The sequence below is a fragment of the Salmo salar genome, chromosome ssa26 (genome assembly GCF_905237065.1).
Source record: "Salmo salar chromosome ssa26, Ssal_v3.1, whole genome shotgun sequence".
NCBI classification, from domain to species: Eukaryota; Metazoa; Chordata; class Actinopteri; order Salmoniformes; family Salmonidae; genus Salmo; species Salmo salar.
In genome coordinates this window covers 16,039,321-16,063,492 of record NC_059467.1, presented here as the reverse complement: position 1 = coordinate 16,063,492, position 24,172 = coordinate 16,039,321, and the positions used below count along the sequence as shown (strand labels likewise).

Genomic DNA, 24,172 nt, shown 5'->3' with positions numbered 1-24,172 from the left:
CGAAACTGTGGAGATTTTAAAACACATTTTTAGCTTTTCTTTTCCTTAGGGTGCTTTTTAGTTGTTCAGTTTGTATCATTTAAAAAATATATATATTTTGTTTGTTGTGTAGTAAATATGTGACTCATCACCTTTATTCGGTCTTGCGTAGCAAAATTTGAAATTGTGTTTTTTATATTGGATAAAAGTAGAGACTCAGAGCTACAAAATGGTATATCATTCACTGCAGTTGAGGAACAATGGGAAAGTAATTCTGCTGTGAAAGTTGATAAACTTGTAAACTCACTTTTGAGAAAATGGCCTTTGAATGTTTTGGTATCTGGTGAAGAGCTCTTCTTTGTCTCCACCCATTCAGCATCGTTCACACCCTCTTAAGCTTTAGCCCCACCCATATCGTTTCACCCTCGGAGCGTTCAGAGCGCACACTTGACGCTCTGGCCAATGATTAGTTTACCTCTGGATAACATGAAAACAGCCTAACCAGCTCTGCTGGCAACAATTTAATTCTGCTTTTCTGCCGACGTTTACTGACACCGGCCATATTCAACGGGTGTTGTACACTTTAACTTAAGACATGTAGCTAGCTAGCTAGGTAAACAATTAACCTAGCTAAGTAAACAACGTGTAAGATCACACACATCACATAACGTTAGCTAACGAGCCAGCCAGCTAACGTTAGCTAGTTAAACAACAATGAGCATAGTGCCAAATCATGTCGTTACTACCCTGCATGAATCTGCTGGGAGCTAACCAACCAGGTTCAATGTTAGCTAGCTAACCTCTGGGATACAGCTTTTATTTTCATTGTTATTATTTATTTATTTTTCCCTGTAAAGCACATTGTGTTGCCTTCCATGTCTGAAATCTGATGTATAAATAAAGATTAATTTGATGATAAATAATCTGTATGATAATAATCTGAAGAAAATGCCTTCACACCCATGACACTGGCTCTGAAGGACAAGCACAGGACAGTAATAATACTGTTATGTATTCCACATAATATCACCTGTCGCAATAAGTTTGGACTGCAGACAGAGACAGTTTACCTCCGGGACATTGTTGTTCTCCAGCGGCACGTTGAGGTCAGAACGCTGCTGTTTCCTGGGCTGCTCTGCACCGTTGGTCATCTGTGGAGGTTAAACCAGGGGTTAAACAGGGACCAGCGGGCAACAGAGAGTTAATAACACATTTCCAAGCAGACAGTGGAAATGAAGAAAAAAAAAGGACCGATCCCTGAGGGAGCTACAGCTAACATACATTAGTAATACAGTCCCATACATTTCTCTATGGGTCGGAGAAAAGAGAGTAGTTGTAATGGGGGAAAAGAATAAGGTCATGCTATTACCAGACATGAACTGAGTTCAGTAACACGTGTTTCTGTAAATTACACACACACACACACACACACACACACACACACACACACACACACACACACACACACACACACACACACACACACACGACAACATGTTGTCTTGCGTACCGCTATAGTCATGGCAGTTCACATTTACTTAGCAAAGCATGACACTGATGAAATTAAAGATGATGAAATTGCTCTCATTTCATATTTACATAACTCAACAATCCTTCTTTTTGCAGTGACGGCACAGCGCAAAGTCCTGATTAGTATTCAACATCTACACAACAGCTTGAGCACACAGTAATGAATTAAAAATCAGATCCATTTGTGTGACAGGATAAAACAAATCTCTGCCCTGAGGAAGTATCAAGCCTGAATCTGATGTTTTCAAACACTTCTGTGAGCCTTAATCACAGTACCTGAACGCTGAAAGCATTTAGCAAAGCATTTACAACTGCTGCGTAAAACCACAAACGGTCACCGAATTTAACCTGGGCAGTAGATTTTCTTTATTTGTTGTCGTCAGTGACTGTTCTGCACAATATGTGCTTGCTTCCAATATAATCCAGTTATGTGGCCTGTCCCATTTCTCTCCATCAACACAGTAAAGAGAACACACACAACCACACACACATAACACACATGCACACCACTGTGGAGCAGGTGTGTATCAGCATGCTGCCATCCCATACTGCAGGGCACACACACAGGCTCTCCCCACACCTCACCATCTGGCTGGGCTGGGGGCGAGCATGGTAGAACACAGAGAGGGGCTGGGTGGAGGACAGGAAGAGGCGTCTGTGTGGAATACAAGAACCGGCTGGATCTGAATGAGGGCAGTGGGCGTGGGAGATAGAGAGGGGAGCTCAAGGTGTCTGGCTGTGACTGGGGGACGGGTCTCACTAGCTGCACTATAGCTAAAATGCAATAACCTGTCTGTCAACCACCTCACACATAATAAATATCTCCCTATCGCAAATCTTGTTTTAATCCGTTCCAATGGCATCGGTCTGCAGCAGAATCTGAACATAACCTGGCCGTACATCTTCTGTCTCCAGCTGTGTTAAACACGTCGTGACCCCACTCTACGAGGATGCCTCGGAGGGAGTGGGACATGCATTTCCATTTCACCACACACTGTACAAGGTTACACACTTGTGCATGTATGAAACAGGACAAATATAAGCAGCCCCACGATTTGACCTTTAATGCATAACGTTAGTCTACACAGATCTCTCCCTGACGGCATTGGACCATCCCCCACTCGGGTAAAGTGTAAAGGAGGACCATGGTTTAAGAGTTGGTTATAGACCTTCTAAAACTAATACTTTGGTAAATGCCACAAAATCTAGACGATTAAAAACCAAAGTCAAGTTTATCCAGGAGATTAGTGTTAGAGGAATCTGAAAGTCTGAAAATCAGTTTGACCACTCGGTCCTTGATCTCCCTGTAAATTTTAGACGAGACATTAACGTTGGATTTCTATTCTGACAACCTTCTCAACACATCACCTAAACCGTACGTCTGACTTGTCATTCACATCATTTCAATAGAGGAGATTCAATGAGTGTGTATAGAAAATACCCAACAAAATGGCCTCTCACTCTCACCTGTTCTTGAGCCCACTGCTGTCGCTCCTCCGGGGTGCGGGAATGAACCTTGAAGCCCCTCTGGAGCTCAGGGTTGTTGTGCCGTGTGGAGGGAAGGTTGAGGGACTTGGGTCTGCTGTCGTGGCGGTGTGGGGTTGGGGTGTAGGGGGCAGGCTCAGGATTGGCGTGGGCCTCAGGAGCGTGGTAGTCATTGGGTACACTGTCTTGCACCAGCTCGTCAGGGCTCTGGTCAGTGCCACCGCTGCTCAGACTACCCATGCTCATACTCATCTTGATCTCTGCCACTATCTGGTCAATGTCCTCCTCCGCCTCCTCCCCTGTCTCCCCCTCCACTACCACCTTACGGCCACGGTATGGAGACCGCGGTACGTGAACCACGGAGTTCCCATTGTCCTCCTCTGGGCCATAGTAGTCCCCAGTGTAGGCAACCCCAGCTCTCACCTCCTCCTCTTCCTCCTCCTCTGTGGGTGGGGGGGGACTCGTGCAGGACGGCGGCGGGGTGTGGGTGGTGGTCCAGGACGTCGTAGATCTGTTCATCTGGGTCCTGCTCCACCACCTCACAGCGCACCTCCCCCACCTCCACCCCCCCTTCTCCCTCCACCCACTCCTCCACCGCTTCCTGGCACTCGTCTGTGTCGCCCGGGGGGCTCAGCCCGGACGTGCTGCACGGTGCTGGCGGTGTAGTCAGCCTCGGCCTCGTTGCAGTCCATGCTGCCCTCCAGGTAGCTGTCATCCTCAGGGCAGTAGCGGATGTAGTAGGTGATGCCCTCGTCCTCCTCCGGCAGACCTTCATCATAGTCCTCCTCCTCTGAGGTGTTGTTCACATAGTCAGAGCTGGAGTCTCCGTCCAGGCTGTCAGCGTGGTCGTGACGGTGGCCGTGGCAGCCTGCATGGTCGTGGTCATTGATGTGACTGTGCACGTGGCCGTGGTCGTGACAGTCTACATCGTCGTGACTGTGACCGTGACAGTCTGCATGGTCGCGGTCGTGGCCATGGCACTCTGCATGGTCGTCGCTGTGACTGTGGTCATCATGGCCGTGGCAGTCTGGGTGATCGTGGTCATGGCTGTGTTCATGCTCGTGTTCCGGCTCCGGTGTAGTAGGTGTGTCCGGCCGGCTGTCCGTCAGCTCTGGCTCCAGGCCCTGCTGGCGGCAGTAGTGGACCTCCTCCTCCTCCCCTGGCCCCTCCTCATGCTCCTGGCTGTGCTGCTCTGGGGGGTAGGCGGCGGGGCAGGGGGGCCGTACGGGGGGCTCCACCATGCTGCAGCTGGAGCCGCTGGTCCCTGGCCTCTTCCTGTGAGCCATCGCAGGCGCTGGCTGCTTACAAGCCATGCATCTCAATGGTCCTCAGTCCTACAGAACGCAGAAAGACAGAACCGCACCATTAGAGCTATAGTGCTACAGTACAATCATCACAAACAACATTTCAATGAAATACAGTGCAGGACGGCTACAAAGATGAAAAGTTTTCTAAGTGTTATGCCCCCCAGTGAGTGAGCCTAATAGACACAGTGAGAGAGTTAACCACTCTGTTGTCCGACTGTGAAAACCTGTTAGGGCCAATTACAGATGCACTATGACTGACAGGAAGGAAGGAAAGGCACGGTGGATGTTTAGCTTTTCATCATCACATTCAAAACAAAAAGACGTAGTGAGGGAACCAATAAAGGCTTTTGAACAACTGCTCTACCCAAAATTACAAGCAACTCATTTCAGTATTACCGCAAAAATGGAAAAGGCAAGTGGAAGGGGGAGAAAGTAAGGAAGTTGTCTGTCGGCACTGCATTAAAGACCAAATTTGGTTAAAAGAAAAGTGTTAGGAATAAAAAAATAAAGTATACCTGGTTTATTTAAGGACCAAAAATTGACAGCTGTGTCATATAGATTGCAAAATAGTTAGGAAGTGATTTTTTATGTTCCAATTCCATGGCACATGGATCTTGAACTGATCCACAAAACGACGCCGGATTCAAAACGTAGATGTTTTTCCATTTAAATGATTATACAAAATTCTTGCAATCAATAGAATGTTATATAAATGGGGAATACAACCAAGATAGTATATTTTTACAATAGTTATGTCCGTAAAATGTATATAGTATTTATAAGCTGGAAGTAGAAACCTAAGTGTTGCTGTCCATTAGTTTACTCCGATTAGGGGAGGGGTGGTAGCCTTAGGGGAAAATAATAAAGTAAAATATTATATATTTTTAAATATATATATATATATGTATTTACTAAAAATATATATAGTATATGGGGGATTGGAAAGGATGCAGACAATTACATTGATGGAAGGCACAATCTATCTACAATATTAAAGCTGATCGACCCCTTACATTTAAAAAAAAAAGTAATAAAATAAAATAAATAAAAGGCTTTTAACCACATACACACCCCAGCATATTACAACTAGCATCGTAGAAGCATTGATCTCAGTATGGAAACAGTTCCAAACCATCATGTGCACCTCACTGTGGTAAAGATCAGGAGAACTAGTCTGACAAAACAAAGAGTCAGTGCTCTGTGCATACCTCTAAGTTAGGTCTAACTCATCCTAACATAGCATCAATGCCTTTACAAATGGCTGATACACATCGATTCCCCTGCTGAACACAAAAGCCTCTCTCTCTTTCTCTCAACCTGCGACTGGACACAGGATCTCTTCACCACTGAAAGACCTGATCAATTACTGCTATTGGAGGCAGACAGGTTCTCGAGTAGCTTACCCACACCCACATTTAAGTGCTTACTTGGCACTACTGCATTAGCCTTGGCACAATACAGAACTCTGCTCAATACAGCGCTTTGCATTGAGTTGTGTTTGGCCTGCGGACAAACGTCTGAGGCAAGAGAATGAAACAAAGAGGGAGCCTGCCTTTACCTTAAGCTAATTGGACTTTGACAGTCATACAATCGATACTCAAAATGGAGGTCATCTCTACACAGAGACCTGTGAATATTCACTCCTAGAACGGGAGAGATTGGCGAGATGTTCAGTCTCCCAGAGTATCTGGACTGGTATTGATCTGTACACACCAGGGTGGAGAAAGGCTCGCCTGGGAGATTGGGATCATTCTCCTAATTCAGATCGCTCGAATCATTGTTAGGGTGCGGCCACGAGGCGAGCAGGGAGCGATTACGTTGGGGTATTTCTGGTGCTTCTACACGCATGGCCCTAAACAAATTCAACAATCTCATTAAAAAGCTATCAAACAGCGAAGGGATGGTATAAATCACGTGAGAAGCCATTAATAGAGGACGCACACACACAAGGCTGTGAAGATGAGCACAAAAACATTAGATTAAAATACTGCGATTTAAAGAGAGAGTGAGGGAACACTGACCTGGTGTCCCACTTTCTCTCCTCCTCTCCTCTATGTTCCTTCCACCTGTCTCATCTCCACCAGTTGCCACTAACAACTGGCTGCTCTCTGAGGGGCTTTTGATGTTCCTTTCCCCTCTTCTCTCTCTCTCTCTCCCTCTGCCCATATTGACGTTTTGCCATCAGAGGTGATTGCAACGGCTAATTACCCCCACTCCAGCATCCACAGGGAGGCAGAGGTCCCGTCCCCACCTCCCTGTCCGCCAGGAGGCTGTGTCTGGGAGTGGACGAGGTGTAGCTCCAAAAGCACACATTCACAGTCACAACCCACATTACGGCCACCCATTCAGGTGACTGACTCGGAGTAATACTGCTGATGCTGTTGCTAGACAAAGAGGCTGTTCACTGGAAAGTCTATGGGGAGAGCAAGTTCAAACACATGTACAGAACACATGATTCCCCATTCAACCCAGCTTTCTATCGTCATAGTGGGTACAATAGGAAATGTGATAGTTGACACATGCTGTAGATTTCTGACTGGCAGAGACTCATAAAGAGCAACAATAATAAGGCATGGAACTATATGTCCTACCTCTGTCTCTGGTCCTGAGCAGTAGTAGTGTTGAAGAAGGCCAGGCGTGTAGTGATACAGGCGTATTGCCCTGGCTTACCCCATCCCCCACCAGCTGCTCTCCTCTACGCTCCTCCCTCCCTGCTCCTCCCCTGCTCCCCCTATTATTTCCAGCATCCTCAGGCAGCCAGCCCAGCCCTGCCTTGACACTCCCAATGGGCAATTATTGATAGCTAAGAGTAACTGCCTCCTATGTCTACCAATGACCTTTCACCTCCTCTTTGTTTGGTTCTGAATAAATCCACCACATGACCCCTGGATAAATCTGTTGACTGAGTGTTTCTACCAAGAGTGTGTATGTTTTACCTCTCCTTCAATGTATTCTGTCTGCCTGGATCTATTTTGTATGTGCAGAGTGTCTGTGTGTCTACCTGTCTATCAATAGAATTTCTGAGGTGTGAATCATTCAATCCTCCCAGTCCCCAAATAGCTTTCCCAAATTCTGCTTTGTTTGGGCTGAGCCGTATGAATTACAGACTTGACAGCTTTTATTGAATTTGAATACATTACCATGTGAATGACGACCTATCACAACAAATACATAAGAAATCTGTCCTACCTGTTCAGGGCAATTTGTATTCTGTCCCCTGGTATACCCCTAATTCAAAATGAAATATAACGCAGAACGATCTACATACCGTTCAACCTTTTTCCCATAGACTACTCCTCTCACAAAGATATCATCCCCTGAACGACACAGAACCATGTCAATGTGAATCCTGACACCAGCCAGTGCCACATGGCCTATTGTGTCCAACTCCCAAGTCTCCCTCATCTGATTGCTGTAAAACACGTGACAGGCCTGACGACTAAACCCTGGTACAAATCACAGTTGGTCCTTTTTGAACAAGCAGCCTTAATTAGAATAGTGACTATGAGCGTCACAGTGAGGAAATTACTGGAAAGCTCATAAAAACAGCACGACGGTACAATATGTGTTTTTTCCCTTGTGCTTCCTATAATTAGGACATTCTAATATGTATGTCAAGAGAGGAATATCAAAGTGGTTTCTCTATGGCTGTTCCCACGTGATATAGCAGCTTATGCAGTATCTTTGTGTAACACACCTAATGTCCATGCACTTGCTTTTCTTAATATGACTTACTGTATTCTACCTGTGAAGGAGGTTAATCTGCTTCTTTCACAGCAGCCCAACCATTCTAACACTTAACTTGACAACAAGGAAACAATAATGTTTATATTCTACTGGATTTATTTAAATGAGCCTATAGCTTGCTGGAAGTACAGTACGGACAAAATGAAAGCAAGACTGGTGTTAACAGAAACAGTGGCATAGGCAGCGCCTATATCGTATTGCACACAACAACAGTGAAATGGATCCCAACTAATTGGCCCTAATCATGCTAGTAATTGCACTTCAGTGCTTATTTGATTAGATATGTAAAACGCCTCCTTTGTAAACCCCAATAGAATGACTTAATCACTTCCTTTCCAAACAAGCTGCAGTGTGTTTTCTCTGTCCTTTCAGCTTCCATCGCTGCAACGTGCTGAACATGGCAGCTCTCTGTCCTTTCAGCTTCCATCGCTGCAACGTGCTGAACATGGCAGCTCTCTGTCCTTTCAGCTTCCATCGCTGCAACGTGCTGAACATGGCAGCTCTCTGTCCTTTCAACTGGCACTGCATCTTGCTCACATTGCAAGAGAGAAACCTATCAGATTATTGATCAACACCCACCGTAGAAAACTACACTCCACACATGACAGGATCATGGTCAAAGATCAGTCTCACACACCACTGTTCTGTACAAGGTAAAGTATGACCAACAGATACCCAAAAGAAATGGAAGTGTCTATAGACGGGTTAGCTGACAAGTCACGAAAACAATGCGCACCCTTCAATGGGGCAGAAGGCAGTGTGTTGTTGTGATTCTGGATGGCCAGATAGCTAGCAACGATGACAAGAAGCTGCCATGTGGTGAATCGGAGGTGTCTCGTTTCAGCTAGTTTTATCTTGTTCTTGATACCCATCCGTCTTGTTTTGAGGTGTTTTTACTAATGTCACGTCTATGCTAATATGGCAACAACAAAAAAAATCCCTAGCTAGCTAACCAACAACCGTTAGAAAGTATTTGAGAGACAACAAGTGCTCATTGTGCAAATGTACTTATGTTTTCAATAAATATTGGAGACAAAATATAGTTTACATGGTGTCAATAATGTAAGCCAACCCCATCTGCTTTGCCCCATAGTTACACACAACTAAACAAGCAAACTGTCTATATGATGGAGACTAACGGGGGTCTTTTACAGGAGTCAACCATAGTAGTACAGCACCCCTAGTCTGTATAGAAGCCAGTGTGAGCAGAACACAGTTAACTATCTATTAACCCATCTCTCTATGGTGCCCTGCAGAGACACATTGTTGTCATTCCCAGCTGTGTCCGTGCCTCCCCCCCACCGCTTTCTCCTACTGCACAAAGAAACAGAGGTGTTAAGGTTTTATATTAGGTGTATTACTGGGGAGGTTCAAAGCGGTTCAAGTAGAAGGCGTTTTGCACCTACAAAAGGATGTTACATACTGAATGATTTGAGCAGAATAACAGATGAAAATCAATCGCAAAATGGATCAACAATCGGGGAATTGCTCCTGAGGGTCTTAAATGAGTAGGTGCATCATTACTCATTTCTACCACCGATTCCTACTGTTAGGTTAACAGGAGATGTGTCCTTCAATATTTACAGTATTATGAAAAACAGAACGTTTGGTGTGCCTTGTTAAAAGCTGCCCTGTTCCTAGGCACATGCAGACATTTCTTTAGATGCCCAACACAGGGCCTCCTGCACATCACATCAGATTGCAGTGCTATGATGCATGATTTCAATTTAACAGGCAGAGACGTAATACAATTTGCTGAGGATTTACTGCACCTCCATGTCTGTGTCCATAGGACCACTTTAAGCCGTACACTCCACAGAGCTGGGCTTTACAGAGAGTTGCCAGAAAAAAAGCCATTGCTTAAAGAAAAAAAAAGCAAACACGTTTGGTGTTCGCCAGAAGGCATGTGGGAGACTCCCCAAACATATGGAAGAAGGTACTCTGGTTATATGAGACTAAAATTGAGCTTTTTGGCCATCAAGGAAAATGCTATGTCTGGCACAAACCCAACACTCTCTCATCACCCAGAGAATACCATCCCCAAAATGAAGCATGATGGTGGCCGCATCATGCTGTGGGGATGTTTTTCCATCGGCAGGGACTGGGAAACTGGTCAGAATTGAAGGAATGATGGATGGTGCTAAATATAGGGAGATTATTGAGGGGAAACCTGTTTCAGTCTTCCAGAGATTTGAGACCCGGAGACGGAGGTTCGCCTTCCAGTAGGACAATGACCCTAAGCATACTGCTAAAGCAACACTCAAATGGTTTAAGGGGAAACATTTAAATGTCTTGGAATGGCCTAGTCAAAGCCCAGACCTCAATCCAATTGAGAATCTGTGGTATAACTTAAAGATTGCTGTACACCAGCAGAACCAATCCAACTTACATTTACATTACATTTAAGTCTCTTATCCAGAGCGACTTACAAATTGGTGCATTCACCTTATGATATCCAGTGGAACAACCACTTTACAATAGTGCATCTAAATCTTTTAAGGGGGGGGTTAGAAGGATTACTTTATCCTATTCTAGGTATTCCTTAAAGATGTGGGGTTTCAGGTGTCTCCGGAAGGTGGTGATTGACTCCGCTGTCCTGGCGTCGTGAGGGAGCTTGTTCCACCATTGGGGTGCCAGAGCAGCGAACAGTTTTGACTGGGCTGAGCGGGAACTGTGCTTCCTCAGAGGTAGGGGGGCCAGCAGGCCAGAGGTGGATGAACGCAGTGCCCTTGTTTGGGTGTAGGGCCTGATCAGAGCCTGAAGGTACGGAGGTGCCGTTCCCTTCACAGCTCCGTAGGCAATCACCATCAACTTGAAGGAGCTGGAGCAGTTTTTCCTTGAAGAATGTGCAAAAATCCCAGTGGCTAGATGTGCCAAGCTTATAGAGAGATTTGCAGCTGTAATTGCTGCAAAAGGTGGTACAAACCCACAAAAAAAATCTATTTTAATTCCAGGTTGTAAGGTAACAAAATAGGAAAAATGCCAAGGGGGGTGAATACTTTCGCACGCCACTGTATACAGTACCAGTCAAAAGCTGTCATCAAGCGTGTGTGTGTGTGTGGTTACTTTGAAGAATCTAAAATATATTTTGATTTGTTTAACACGATTTTGATTTGATTCCATATGTGTAGTTTTGATGTCTTCACTTTTTTTTAATTTTACCTTTATTTAACTAGGCAAGTCAGTTAAGAACAAATTCTTATTTACAATGACGGCCTAGGAACAGTGGGTTAACTGCCTTGTTCAGGGGCAGAACGACAGATTTTTACCTTTCGGTTACTGGCCCAACACTCTAACCACTAGGCTACCTGCCACCCCAGTGTACAATTTAGAAAACAGTACAAATAAAGAAAAACCCTTGAATGAGTAGGTGTCCAAAATTTGACTGGTACTGTATATGTTTGGGTAAGAGATATGAATAAAACAATAGGTGCCACACAGCACCTGATTGGGTGAAAACTCCTTGGAGGCCAATTCTCCCCAGACAGCATCTATAGACAGATATCTGATACAAACTGTATGTTCCCTGCACCATCATTACACTTAGCATCCATGGTTACTGTTTTACTTCTTTACTATGAACATTGTTCATATGGTTTTCCTTGAAATATTTTCACTCCAGGTGAAATCTTGGATTGACTGATCAATAAACACATGTAGATTTATAGTAGACTATAATTAAGTCAGTGGAATATTCCCATATATACTGTACAGGAAGCAAGGTAGGCGTGTTGAGGGAAGATTCGTCTTCCTCTTCAGCAGCCCTAGTTAGTGTGTGTGCGTTTGTGTATTTGCTAAATTTAGAGCCCTTTGTCTGGCCCTTGAGTTCCAGCCAGGCACACAACTTGCTGCAGGCGATAGAGAGAAAGCTGTCATTAGTGTGAACCAGCTGAGGTCCCAGTGCAGAGGTGAACCTACATGATGACTGCAGCAGCCTCAGGGCATGGTGATGGTACAAATTGAGACACACTAATTTCACCCTGCCACTGGCCCATCAAGGTTAAAGCATAGCACACTGAGATTCAGTCATAACCTAATTATAATACATGAACCCATACAGTCATCATCAGTCCCTGCACCACCATTCCACTGTGAACCTCTTCTCCCTGATACAGTATAAGCTACCAGTAACCACACGACTAGAATAGAATGGACACGGTCCTGAAAGTGAATGTAGGACACAAATAAGCCAATCAAGTGGTAATGAGCAGAGAACTGAACAAGGGAGAGCGTGATAAGCAGGGGGGGGTGTTGGTCCCCGTGAGATGATCCCTCTCCTGCAGAGCCCGGTTCGCTCAGCACTCAGACTCCGTGCCGCATCGCAATAAAGTGATTTGAGAGAGACTCAGCTGGGGAAGAGCACTCACTGGCTTCCTCATATGAAGAGACTTACTGAAAGTACATCTGTGGATGAGCTACAGCTTCAAAATAGTCTGTGACGCCTTCCTTGTTTGGCTGACAAATGCCTCAATATACCTCTTCTCCGTCGCTCACGAGCTTGGGGACTGGGACCGGGTCCCTCCCGATTCCTGTGCCTTAGGGCAGAGGAGACGGAAGCCAGGCAGGGAGGGAGGCAGGCATTCAGTAAGGCAGGGACCACCACATCCCTCTGTGTGAGGAGCAGAGGGCTGAGGAATACTAATGGCTGTGCCTTAAGCCCCCTAAGTGCTGCCCATTGTTTATTCCAGAAAACCAAAACAACAGGCTTAAACAATGGTGGAATAGAACAGAGCAGAGCCCACAGTGCTTTTCCAGGGTCAGGAGAAGAGGATGCTTTCCAATGCTAGCTACAGTAACACTCTAGCATATCTTTGGCTGATAAGTATTGCAATATGGATTTGACCACTGGAACAAATAAATTGTCCCCCTATATTTACATCATCACTAATAAGCTCATTATCATTTAAGATGTATGCCATGGAGATGGGATGGCAAACATCATCATGGTATTTAACTGGAACAAATCAAGTCTGCCAAATCGGTATTTCTAGATGCTATTGGTCCTCTAAATGTAAGGCAGAGAGGAGAGTAGAGAGCAGTATTAGTGGGCCTGTACCCCTTCTTCTGATGCCTTACAACACATTTTAATGACTTGCTTTATCAAGCATGCCAGAGTCATTAAAGACTAAATTAAAGTCATGAAATGTAGTCAGCTGGAAAAATGAGACTTTAAAAGGAGAAATTCACGGAGAAGCTCCTCTGGAGTAAGTGCATTTGTCTGAGGCCAATAGTCCACACAGCATGCACACTGGGTGGGCTAAGTATCTGGGCTAGCTGTGTGCTAGCTGTGTGTTTGTAATGCTCAGGTCTGCTTAATATACGCTTCACATTTCACTCCCATCTCCAAGTCTTAAACAGGCTGGTTTTCTTTATCAGTATCACTCACAACAGATAGCTTTAGGTCTGATGCATTTAAATGCCTTCTTGAAAGGAAGTAATGAACTTTTCATGGGCAGAGTGAAAAAGGCCTCTGAGTTCTCACAGAGAGAACAAAGTGCAGTGGAAGGAATATTTTACTTTAAAAGATGAAGTCCTGGCTACCTTCTGCTTGCCACTTCCAGAGTAAAATTGTACTTTGTATTAAAGTGTGCTTTGGTAAAGGGCACTCAACACAGTCTACACTTCAGAGAAATAAGACCATAATGTTTTTTCACAAACAGACTGTTTCCTCTCAAAAGTTATCTTTTTGTTCTCTCTACACCACACCACACATCCCAAACTTCTTGAGGTTCTGACAATCTGTCCAATCTAAGTGCTAAGGTTGTGACACTACTAGTATGGCGATACTACGATAGCGGATTTTCCATGACAAAAAGTATAACACAAAGCAGACTAAACTCTTTGGCCCTTTAAAAACCTACAGTATGTAACATACTGAGTATTATAGCTTGGAAAATACATGTGATTCTGGGTGACAACATAAGGCTGCTTGTTTCCAACATTAGGACTGAGTATCACGATACTGTTATGGTGACAACCCTACTAAGTGTTGTGAACCTGACACTAAATCGAACAGAGTTTGGGCTTTGTGTCGGTGCTCAAAGTGGGAAATTGAACTCTTATTCTCTCCCTTCCGACAGCTTTACGATATGCACAAGCCCTTCGCTACTTCCTAATGAATGAGCCTCCAGTCTGACTTCATGGTCTTCTACCAACTCACCATGGTCATTATTATTCTGTCACCGTCCTGGATTACAGCCACGGTAAAGTCACCTCCTTGGTGCCAGTAACTATAGCTGGATTAATGAATCACTTCTCTATCTATCTGGGAAAGGATGTGTCGTTATATTACACTACCATAACAATTTGTGGTTCAATTTAGGTTTTACACCACTAGTGATGTATTGTTATCACATAGTTATAAGAAAGCCTTTGCGTCTGTGCTGAGCGAGAAAAGGGAAGTTCTCTCCCCAGCCTCCCACATACTGCAGGGAGAGAGAGAGAGAGAGACAGAGGAGAGAGAGAGAAATGGAGAAAGAGAGAGGAGAGGCCCTAACACAAGCACCCAGCCCAACCCTCCCGTCTTTCTGCCCACCCCTCCGTCCTCCTGGCACTGCCGCCAGGATCCTGACACGCCTACTCAGTCACCACGGCAACTCTTTGTTTTCATGGGTCAGGTCACCCGAGATAGACCCCAGCCACACCACAAAGCCCTCGTGCTTTACCCTCAGTCTAGATCTGCAGCCTCAAACGCGTCGCTCCTTCATTGACGTGCTAGACACTTCACTGATTAATTGTATTTGTATTCAAAAGCCTTTTTTCCAACCTTAACACCAACATGGTTGACAGAGTGGCCAACTCGTTACTGGGAGCCTGAAGGGAGAATGAAAAGGTTGAATTAACCTTTCAGAGGAAAGTAGGTTTGAGTATAATGGTTTTAATTAATTCCCTGAAGGACACAACTAACAAACTGAAGCGTCTTGGCTAAGACCCACATCTTGCTGCCAGATACACAGTTGAGGTAGGTCTTCAGCGCTTTTTCCCTCCAGTGCTTGACAGCCGACCGTTGGCGTTGCAGCACCTGCTAATCTCCCGGATGGACAGCGAGCCAACCAGTATCATGAATACCTTTCGATGTTTGCAGAGCAAAATTAGACGGAAAGGACCCAGAGGGTACAGATGAGGAGGCTGGCCAAAGATAAGAGCTGAAACTAACATAATAATTGTAATAATAATAATAATAATAATAATAATAATAATAATAACAATATAGCCCATCTACATTCTGCTGCTCCTATAGCATTGAAGGTACGTTGAGGTCATTTTGTGACCGTAAAGCCCTCTGCTCCTCTGAAGAGGGTGTGTCTTTCTGTTATCTATCGGTACAGAACTCCGGCGCTCTTTAAAGTCTGCCTGACGACAGCTCCGCTCCACGGTGCTGAACACAGAGCGTAATGGCCCCTGAGGGAGAGGTACTGGGGACCATCTAACACAGAAGGTTTGATCGGTGCCTGCTACTGCCAGCTGGATCCCCTCCATGCAGATGAGCCAGAGGGAACAGAGGAGAATACCCTGAGGGGTTATGGCTGTTATGAACAGGGTTATTAGCACACATGCTATTGGTTTATTGCGCTCATCATCGTTACAGAGAGAGGAAGTGCCGTTGTAAAAGCTGAGGTCCATCATCATCTCAGCAATACGGAAACACACACCTGTTGTCCTGTAACACACACACACACACACACACACACACACACACACACACACACACACACACACACACACACACACACACACACACACACACACACACACACACACACACACACACACACACGGCCCTGGGATGGCTGGGGAGAGAAGTGAGTATGGCTTAGACACACACACTAACCCACAGTGAACAGCAGCCTGCTGAGAGCCTGGCACACTGTCACCCGGCCCCCCGACACCACTGACCACTGGGCAACAATAACACTCAGAGCCCTGGGCAGGACCCCCCACTACCCACAGCCCACCACCACCACCCCCTCTCAGGCTGCTGACACTGGGCACAATGTATGCTACAGATGGCCTCAAAACGACTCAAGACAAAAGGAGTAAAAAAATTGACAGCGGCCTTGAGAGGACTGTCAAGAAAATTAATGTGTGTGTTTCTGAATAAGCACTTGGGAGCAGGATCAGAGAGTGAAAGGAAAACCACAGTGGCAGCTACCAGATAATTCCTCTGTCTCCAGCTATGTTTTGATCTCCGCTTCTCTCGCTCTTTTTTACTCAGCATGTCTCACTCTCGCTATTCTCCATTTTAAAGCTTTTTGTTGGTTACTCCATCTTTGTCACTTGCATCACGCACGCACGCACACACACACACAGACACACACAAAGAGCTGTCACTGCAGTCGCATGTTTAAATCTGGTCTTTCCTGTCAGCCATCTGGGGTTTGAGCCGCTGCACTGAGTAGGTCGTAACATGCTGGAGTTTTAGAAGGAAAAGCAAAAGAGGCTTGGTCAAACAATATATAAACAGTTCTGCTTTGATGTTTGCTTAGCTTTTTAAAATGTTTTTTTGGGGGGGGAAATTAAAATGTGTAGTTGGGACTCAGAAAGGATAACCTCAGTTTAATCATATTTGATGGAGGATTAGGCCAGTGTTTGGGAGTGCTTCCAAATCTTGGGATAAAGAAGAAAAAAATGAAATTGCAGTATATTACGACTAAAACTGAAATCATGTCCAGTTCCTACATAGTCTACAGTACAGTTTTGGAATGAATCACTAATACACGTAATGTACTCAGTTGAATGGTGCAGTATTAATTAATTACTATAGGCACGGTCTATCATGGACCAAACACACCAACACAGTCATGAAGAGGGCACGATAAAACCTATTTCCCCTCAGAAGACTGAAAAGATTTGCATGGGTCCCCAGATCCTCAAAAAGTTCTTCAGCTGCACCATCGAGAGTATCCTGACCGGTTGCATCACCGCCTGGTATGGCAACCGCTCGGCATCCAACCGTAAGGCGCTACAGAGGGTTATGTGTACGGCCCAATACATCACTGGGGCCAAGCTTCCTGCCATCCATGACCTCTATACTTGTCGGTGTCAGAGGAAGGCCCCAAAAATTATCAGTCACCCCAGTCATAGACTGTTCTCTCTGCTACCGCATGGAAAGTGGTACCGGAATGCCAAGTCCAGGTCCATAAGGCTCCTTAACAGCTTCTACCCCCAAGCCATTAGACTGCTGAACAAATAATCAAAAATGGCCACCCAGACAATTTACATTGACCCCCCCCCCCCTTTTTTTCACACTACTGCTACTCGCTGTTTAGTATCTACGCATAGTCACTTTAACTCTACCTACAGTACATGTACATATTACCTCAATTACCTCGACTAGCCTGTACCCCCCGCACGTTGACTCTGTACCGGTATCCCCTTTATATAGCCTCGTTATTGTTATTATATTGTGTAACTTTTTTTACTTGAGTTTATTTTGTAAATATTTTCTTAACTCTCATTTTCTTAAAACTGCATTGTTGGTTAAAAGGCTTGTAAGCAAGCATTTCACAGTAAGCCTACACCTGTTGTATTCGGCGCATATGACAACATATGATAACTCTTCATTTCAGACTTGAAGTTAGAGGACTCATTAAAAGTTAAAGACTGAATAATTGGTTTTGCCCTGAAATTAATTCTATGGGGAAGCGCAACTCAGATGTGACGTGGAGAGGATCAGTGTCTGCACCACATACTCTCATGATTGGTGTCCTCCAGGGCTCAGTTATAGGCCCTCTCCTCTTCTCTTTATGCACCAAGTTACTTGGCTCCATCATATCCTCACATGGTCTCTCCTATCATTGCTATGCGGATGACATTCACCTACTTTTCTTCTTCCCGCCTTCTGACACCCAGGTGGCGACATGCATCTCTGCGTGCCTGGCAGATATCTCAGCTTGGATGTGGGCCCACCTTCCTCTCCGCAAACATCAAAGCAGTGACTCGCTCCTACAGGTGCATGCTCTACAACATCCTTATCCAGAACGCTGAAACCCGCCTGGTGTTTAACCGTCCCAAGTTCTCCCATGTCACCCCACTCCTCCACACACTCCACTGGCTTCCAGTTGAAACTCGCATCCACTACAAGACCATGGTACTTGCCTACGGAGCAGCAAGAGGAACTGCCCCTCCATACCTTCAGGCTATGCTCAAACCCTACACCCCAGCCTGAGCAGTCCATTTTGCCAACTCTGGTCTCTTGACCCTGCCACCCTTACGGGAAGGCAGCTCCCCCTCAGCCCAGGCCAAGTTATTCTCTGTCCTGGCACCCTAATGGTAGAACCAGCTTCCCCCTGAAAACATCTTCCGAAAACATCCGAAACCCTTTCCTCTTCAAAGAGTATCTTAAACAATGCCATAGCACCCCATCTCCCACCCTGTAAAAATGTTTTCCCATTTCTAAATGTCAGAGAAAAGCTGACAGCCTCACCAGACCTTGTGCCGTTGCCTATAGGCTTACGTTTCTCCAAGGTCGGGGATATCTAAGACTACCTCTGAGTCACCACAGCCACAGCCAGCTGGCGATGGGGGGGAAATCGATACAGTTACATATCTGGATATTATTTTGGACGATATATGGTATCGTATCGTTTTAACAATATCTCAATATTATTTTTGCGCTAGTTTGCTGTATCTGCCCCAGAACTCCTGTCCTCTCAGCTCTAATACACCATACAGTTTCAGCTAGATGAGAGCGTTTCTTACTGTGTACCAACTCGTTCACATTTGCTTAGGAAAGTGAGATAGTATCGCTGGTTGCGATCATATTGATACTATGGGAAGTCGTAGGCTATACTGTATCTATAACAGGTCGCATCACAATCCTCGTTACCATTCTAATCATCATCCCCTGGTGATCAGTGCCATTTCACACATTTCCTCCACCATGGCATGGTCCATGCTTTAGCCTATTAGAGGCAAGGATGGTCATAAATCATACTAGGGAAGCCAATGGAATAGACTCTTGAGAGCACTGAAGGATGTACTGAGAGGAGGAGGAGGAGGTGTGAGACAGAGAGGAGAGAGACAGTAGCACTCATCTGGAGAATACATAGTTCGACACAAATAATTAAAACAGCAGTTAACACTCTGATTTGTTGCCAATTAGCGAACGCTATTCAAAAAAATTGCATTACACAGGTTTGAAACACCATTAGCTAGGTGATTTATAGTACAGGTGTAGGATCTTAATTTGATCACCCTGTTGCAGGAGAAATTCCCTTCAAGTCCTCTGAAGTTTGTAATTTCCACTTTGACATTTTAGACTTGATTTTCCCTTACGAAACAATGTCTATTAATTAGTATCCACCTAACAATTCACATTTCCTGTCACTGCAGGATTATTTCCTGCTGTAGCAAACTGGCTCAAATGAAGATCCTACATCTGTACAAAGCACATCTCAGTGTACTAGGTATGCATAACCTGGCATGGATTTGCTGTGTGATGTGTGTCGATCGGAATGAATGTTTTATGAATAGTAACACATGTTTGACCTGATGGTATATGGAGGGCCTTGTCACTGTAGTTTCTCCTTTATACTGTACAGAGGTTTGTTTGGAATGAGCAAAGAATCATATGCAGAAGAGAGATGGAATGGAAGAGAAAGAATTGACAGGGGTTGAGGAAAATGTTAATAACAGTCATTGAAAATAGTGATGTTCATTGTATTCAATGACACCTCAATACCCAGCGATATGAGGAGGGGGAGGACAGTAAATGTTCCCTTATCAAACCCACAGTCACAATAGTAATGGCTGTGCCCAGTACTGCAGTTTGGTAGCAGCCATCCACACATGAAATATCTCCTGATTTCAGTCACTAACAGCCTCCACATGGAAAGCCAGGGATTAATTATTCATCAGCCTTCACACACACTCTGAAAAGCATACCTACACACATCTTATAATATCTCACATACACACACACACTGCTCATGAACCCTGACATCTTACACAAAACACCATCTGTGCATTTGATGAGTGAACTGGCCCTTCCAGTTCTCACTACTGGACATTAGAGAGGCCGAGGCTTAACCATTCATCATCCAGGAGAATGGCCCATTATCAACAAGAACAAAATAAAAATGGAGGAAGATCCAGGGATTCTATTATCAGCCCAGCCCATGGTTGTCTGGTTCTTTTTGTGTGTATCAGTGTGAGTGCATGTCTTTATGTGGCTTTGTATTATTGCAAATGTATTCTTCTGTTTCTAGGTGTGGCCCTGTTAGCTGAAGATATCGATCCTGATCGATAAGAGGGACACGTGTAGCACTAGCAGGTTCTGGAGGACCTGTCAGCGCCCCCCTTCAAGCATCCTTCACGCTTTAGTGGGCCCAGGGGACACAGCGTGACACAGAGAGAGGCGGGCTGGGATATTGGAATCTACTTCCCCATCTCTAGAGGAGTGTCGGCGCCACGTTCTCGCTCTCTCTGTGTGCACGGCAACAGCCAGCAACAACCAATTCTAACACTGAGGAAGATAAGAAACAGAATGAATGTAATAAGCATTCTTTAATGTTTCTTCACTGTAGAAGGGGGAGTCATTAGTCACCCAATAACAAACACAAAGCTATGGAAATGAGTTGAGGGAATCTTTTTCAAATTGCAGGGCCTGAAGAAAACAAGGGGAGACAATAAGCATCGCAGAAAATGCTGCTTGACAGCACCGGCAGTCCCAGTACGAATAATGCATGATTCAAAGCTATTTTAAGAAAGGGGTGGTGTTTTAGCAAGCCCTGTGTTATTCTGGGACCTCTCCAATCTCCATCACTCCCTGCAAGCTGTGCTAGTAGGAACAGAACGCCTTACTTTAATGGGAAGTCATTCAACAGAACCCAGATTCCTGAATCAAAGGTGTGCTAATGCATGTCTAGGACAGTCATGCAATGCTTTTTTTTGTTCTGATGTACATGGCAGACTCTGGATGCCTGGTCTAGACACTACATGCTCTCCACCAGGTTGCTAGCAGCAGGGGGCTCTAATGGCTGATCCCAGAGTTGTCAGTGTGCATGAGCATCTGTAGCCAATAGCTAGTGTTTATGACACTGCAATAACTACAACCTACAAACACCGGGGAAGTGCCAATGAAGAAGGGATGAAGACGGCAGGGACCATCAGGAATGAAGACAAGACTGCACAGGACAGGGTGAAAGGAGTAGGTCAAAAGCTGGACTATTCAATAGCTTCCAAACCGAAGACATGGAGACAGATCGCAGACAAAAGAGACTGAGAGACAGATATATCTCAAAGATCTACAGCTCTCCCATCCCCTTTAGGCACACGGCTCAGTATCTGGCTTGTCTCAGTGTTGATGCTGTCACCAGTTTGGAGGGGATTCTGGATGAAAGGTTCCACTTGTTTCTCAGAGAAGCCTGTGTTTCACTCTGCCACCATTGTCTTTAAAATGCATCGTCTTCTCCGAGAGTCACAGCATCTCATCTTGGGATGAAACACAGAATAGATTAAAGAAGAACAAAACAAAGCGAGGGAAGGCGAGGCGCGGTGACGAATGAGGAAGGAAACAGGAGCGACAGCAGCAGTGCTTAAACAGAGGAGATGGTGGCATATTAACATTGCCCAACCATCTCAAGGCATCACATCAGTGACTGCATTTTGGGTCCCCGAGCGCTAAAGATTGTGATGAAAAAACGTGATGAACTACAGAGTCCCTGGTGGGAACGAGTGACGTCCTCGCCCCTCTGGCCAGGCATACTGTACTGTAGCTCTGCTTCTGATCCACTGATGATGCTGGAGGTCTGGATGGATGGATTACTGGGCTCTGATTGCAATCCCCTTATATCACAAAGCTCTGCAGCTCCATTCAGTCTGTCTCTATAAACCCAGCTTCCCTTCTGGGCATGTATGTCATGCCATCACCAAATCTGGTAAAGACCTCATGTTTCATAATAATAGAGGACCTTGACATTACAAGCATTGTAAAAAGGGAGAAAGCACCTTTGCTTGGGTGTTCGTTGGATATTTGCTTAGAAACAGGTAGAAATGATAATGAACGACTGCATTTTTAAGGTGGGGATCTATTTGGTATTCACAACTAGTATAAAGGGGCTACAGCTGAAGGGTTTTATTAGCATATAAACCCTCTATTCAGTTGAGCAAACTTAGACACACTTTAATGTCCACACTAGCAACTGCCCCTGAGCACCACTATTCCTATTAGTGTCTGCAAACTGCAGTCAGGCTATAGAATTGTAACTGCCTCCGCCTCAACAGAAAAACAGGCGTGATTTGCATGGTCTGAAATATTAAATTATCCTTCTGTTTGTTCACGCTTCTCCCAGAGGATCTAATTCATTTAGATACAACGTGTGTCCTCAGTAAGACTAAATTGCCTAAATGAGTATAAGTAAGAGGATATGCAAGACAGCACACACACACACACACACACACACACACACACACACACACACACACACCAGACACACACACACACACACACACACACAGCAGCACAGCACAGCACACACCCACACACACACACACACATCATGTTATACAAAGTTAAAATAGTCAGCAAGGAAAAATGTTCCTTTGAAAAACTGACAATGAAGAGGGGCGTATTCAACAAGTCTATTTCTCCTTAGAGTAGTCCCAAATAATATTCCTTGGGAAAAGTGGGAGGAATTGATTCCATATTCAACAGCATACATGATGACAGGCCAGGGCACTTCCTTTCCACACTTCACAGTCAATACGATTCCTTGGCATCGAATGCACAGAGGATTAGAAACGTATCATTATAGTGAGTAGCATATCATCAGTTTACACTTATGGCTTTTAAATGATTCAACTAGCTAGATGTTGATGTCAGCCATCTCCTCAGTTATTCAAGCTTTTAATCATGATCTGTAAAGCACTGTTTCAACAGATGATAGACTCCACCAAACACACGAGTGACTCTGCCGCTAAATGCAGTCAGCCCAAAACGTGTTGGAACGTTTATGGAAGCATGGGCCCCATGACACGCGTGCAATTCCCATACACTATCAGTGACATGCAGACGGATGGGGAGTATTTGAGAAGAGATTATAGGCCTACAGGATAAGAAACAGAGAGTGGACAGGCAGGCAGAGTCTTGGGCCCCGTCATAGTGCTATCTGGCTCAGAAACACAGCCTTCTGGAGGGCCACATCACAGCCAGCCATTCTGCTTCCATGGGTACAGCAAGCAACCCACAGCAGCTCCTCTCCTTTTCAGCCAATAGGCTAATCCTCTTTAGCGCTCAATCAATCATGGGCTTTTTGGCTGAAAGCGAGCAGAAATATGGAAATAGGAAGACAGATTTTCACCACCCGAATCATATTGTTCATGTAAATAGGAGAACCTGTCCTGATTATGTTCTGTATGGTCACGTCACACATATCTGGATACACAGTCAATCAAGGAGAGTTTAAAATCACAGAGTAAAAACATTTCAAGTTAAATTAACTTGAGTTATCTTTACCCTTAACAGATTGATATGCTCCCTGGACTTAGTATTGATAACTGGAGTTGATTGGGACTGAGTACTTTTAACTACATTATGGGGGCTTTCACACCAAATTTGTTTGGTTCGTTTTTTTCCGAACTCTAGTGAGTTTATCCCCTTAGTTTGGTTGGTTTGGACTGGTGTGAACACTCTATCCACACTCGGGTCCGGACTAAACAAACACTGTGGTTCGCTCGGTCTGATTCAATTTGTACCTTGGTGTGATTCGCTGCAGGTGAGAACGCTGTCAGGACCAAACACAGGAAAAGAACCAGAGTCCCACATTATTATTATTGTTTGTTTGACTGCGAGCATTTCATGAAACTTGATATATCTGAAACATTCTGTGAGTACCAGCACATTTATGAGTGTATCTGATGCAGATTAGGGGAGACGGGGCTATACAGGGGATATAGGCTACTGAATATAACCTACTGAATGTAAGCCTATTCACGTCGCAGTTAGAGGTGCTATTGCGATGTTTCCTCCCGCATGTTGTTAAAAGACCAAAGAGAAAGTAATATGAAAATTGGGACACACAAGTGATGCTTCATGATAATTAATCTTAAATGGATTTAACTACATAAACAAATTACATGCAATGGAAATGTGGTTTTGTTTATGAATTTTTGTTCGTTTGACA

At 44.8% G+C, this 24,172-nt stretch overlaps 1 protein-coding gene across 1 annotated transcript in view; it reads right to left on the bottom strand.

Annotated features, from left to right (window-relative positions):
- The window catches only part of apba2b (amyloid beta (A4) precursor protein-binding, family A, member 2b), a 67,003-nt gene that overhangs the window by 14,340 nt on the left and 28,491 nt on the right, over nt 1–24,172 (bottom strand). The window contains 4 exon segments of the mRNA XM_045708002.1: nt 1,050–1,130; nt 2,977–3,435; nt 3,497–3,637; nt 3,639–4,328. Coding sequence (XP_045563958.1) covers nt 1,050–1,130; nt 2,977–3,435; nt 3,497–3,637; nt 3,639–4,307 — 1,350 coding nt within the window. The 5' untranslated portion in view covers nt 4,308–4,328.